This window comes from Penaeus monodon, chromosome 31, assembly GCF_015228065.2.
Source record: "Penaeus monodon isolate SGIC_2016 chromosome 31, NSTDA_Pmon_1, whole genome shotgun sequence".
NCBI lineage: Eukaryota > Metazoa > Arthropoda > Malacostraca > Decapoda > Penaeidae > Penaeus > Penaeus monodon.
This window is the reverse complement of record NC_051416.1, coordinates 11,312,213-11,313,556: the sequence shown is the minus strand read 5'-3', so window position 1 is coordinate 11,313,556 and position 1,344 is coordinate 11,312,213. Positions and strand designations below refer to the sequence as shown.

The 1,344-nt window shown below is 32.4% G+C and overlaps 1 protein-coding gene across 1 annotated transcript in view; it reads left to right on the top strand.

Annotated features, from left to right (window-relative positions):
• The window catches only part of LOC119592889 (cyclin-G-associated kinase-like), a gene marked incomplete in the record, with an annotated part of 28,823 nt that extends 27,822 nt beyond the window's left edge, over nt 1-1,001 (top strand). Inside the window, 1 exon segment of the mRNA XM_037941782.1 lies at nt 618-1,001. Coding sequence (XP_037797710.1) covers nt 618-725 — 108 coding nt within the window.
• Nucleotides 1,002-1,344: the final 343 nt, after the last annotated feature.

Genomic DNA, 1,344 nt, shown 5'->3' with positions numbered 1-1,344 from the left:
CAAGCTATGGTGATGACACGATCCCCTGGCAGAAAGGCTTGGCTACTGTGAATACAACCTGAGATAGAGGGCTTTCATATCAGGAAACCATCTGGCAGCAATGGGTTAATGTGAAAAGGAATTAGTTGGATTATTATAAAGATTATTATTGTATCTCCATGACCTTTTGAAGTGTTAAAATCATGCCAGTCAGATGTTCATTAGCTTCTAAGTAAAGTTTAACCCAATCACGATGGGAGCTCCTTTGCCATACTGTCAGGGTGCATGTGGAGTCAGCAGCCCAAGGGAAAAATCAGAAGCTCAGGAAACATAAGATTACCCTGCTCACTTTGCTCTTGAATGCAACATTATAAATTTTTGATAATGATGCTAAAAAGAGGCCTTGAGCCTGCTGTCAAGGGGCTATGTATCCTCAGTGAATGCATCCATAGCCAAAAAAGTGTACTATGGTTCATTGTGCACAAATTAGAGCAAGACATGTTAGAACATTATCCTAGAGGGGTTTTGTTGATCCTAGAAAAACAAATAAACTTAATTAGACATCTAAAAAAATTGTATCATAGTTTTCTTTTTCATTATACTTCAGGTAATAATGTATTTTACCTTTTTTTTTTCAGCTTACCGGTAGTGAGCACGAATCTCTTGCAAAACTCATCTTTATGGAACTAAACGATGCTTATTCAGAATTTGAAAATGATCCCAATCAGCAGCAGATCTTCAAGTAGAGGAAATCTTAAATAATATATGAAAATATTATAACCAGGAAAGATGCCTTTTTTCTTTTCTTTTAAAGATTGTGGAATGATACTAAATCACCAAGAAGTTGAGGTGTGACAAATCCAAATAGTTGCACTATAAATGTGATATTAGATGCCTCTTTCCTTTTTTCCATTTGCAACTTTGTTATTATTATATATATTTTAGTAATCCTTAATTTTTGGTTTGAAGATACTCTGAGGGTTCATAGAAATAAACAAAAAATAAAATAAGGAAACCACAAAGTAATGTTTATGATAGTATACCCCCTTCCCCATCACCAAAATAGAGATAAGGTTATAAAAAAATTGTTGGAAACCAATGGTGTAAATAAGCCCTCATATTGTATATGTAATACTAATATTTTTCTTTTTGCTGTGATTTTTTAATCGTAAAATGCTTGCATTTATAACATTTATGAATTTGTACTTTTTTTTTCTGTAACTCTTCTTTTATTTGATCTGGTTTGGTACTTCCATCTATTTTTCTTAAGATAATTTTCCTTTCATGTCTTAAATTAAAGAAATATATTTAGAGACAGTTTTATCCTAATTCTAATCCAGTTTTTATTTAGGGTTCACATGCCTA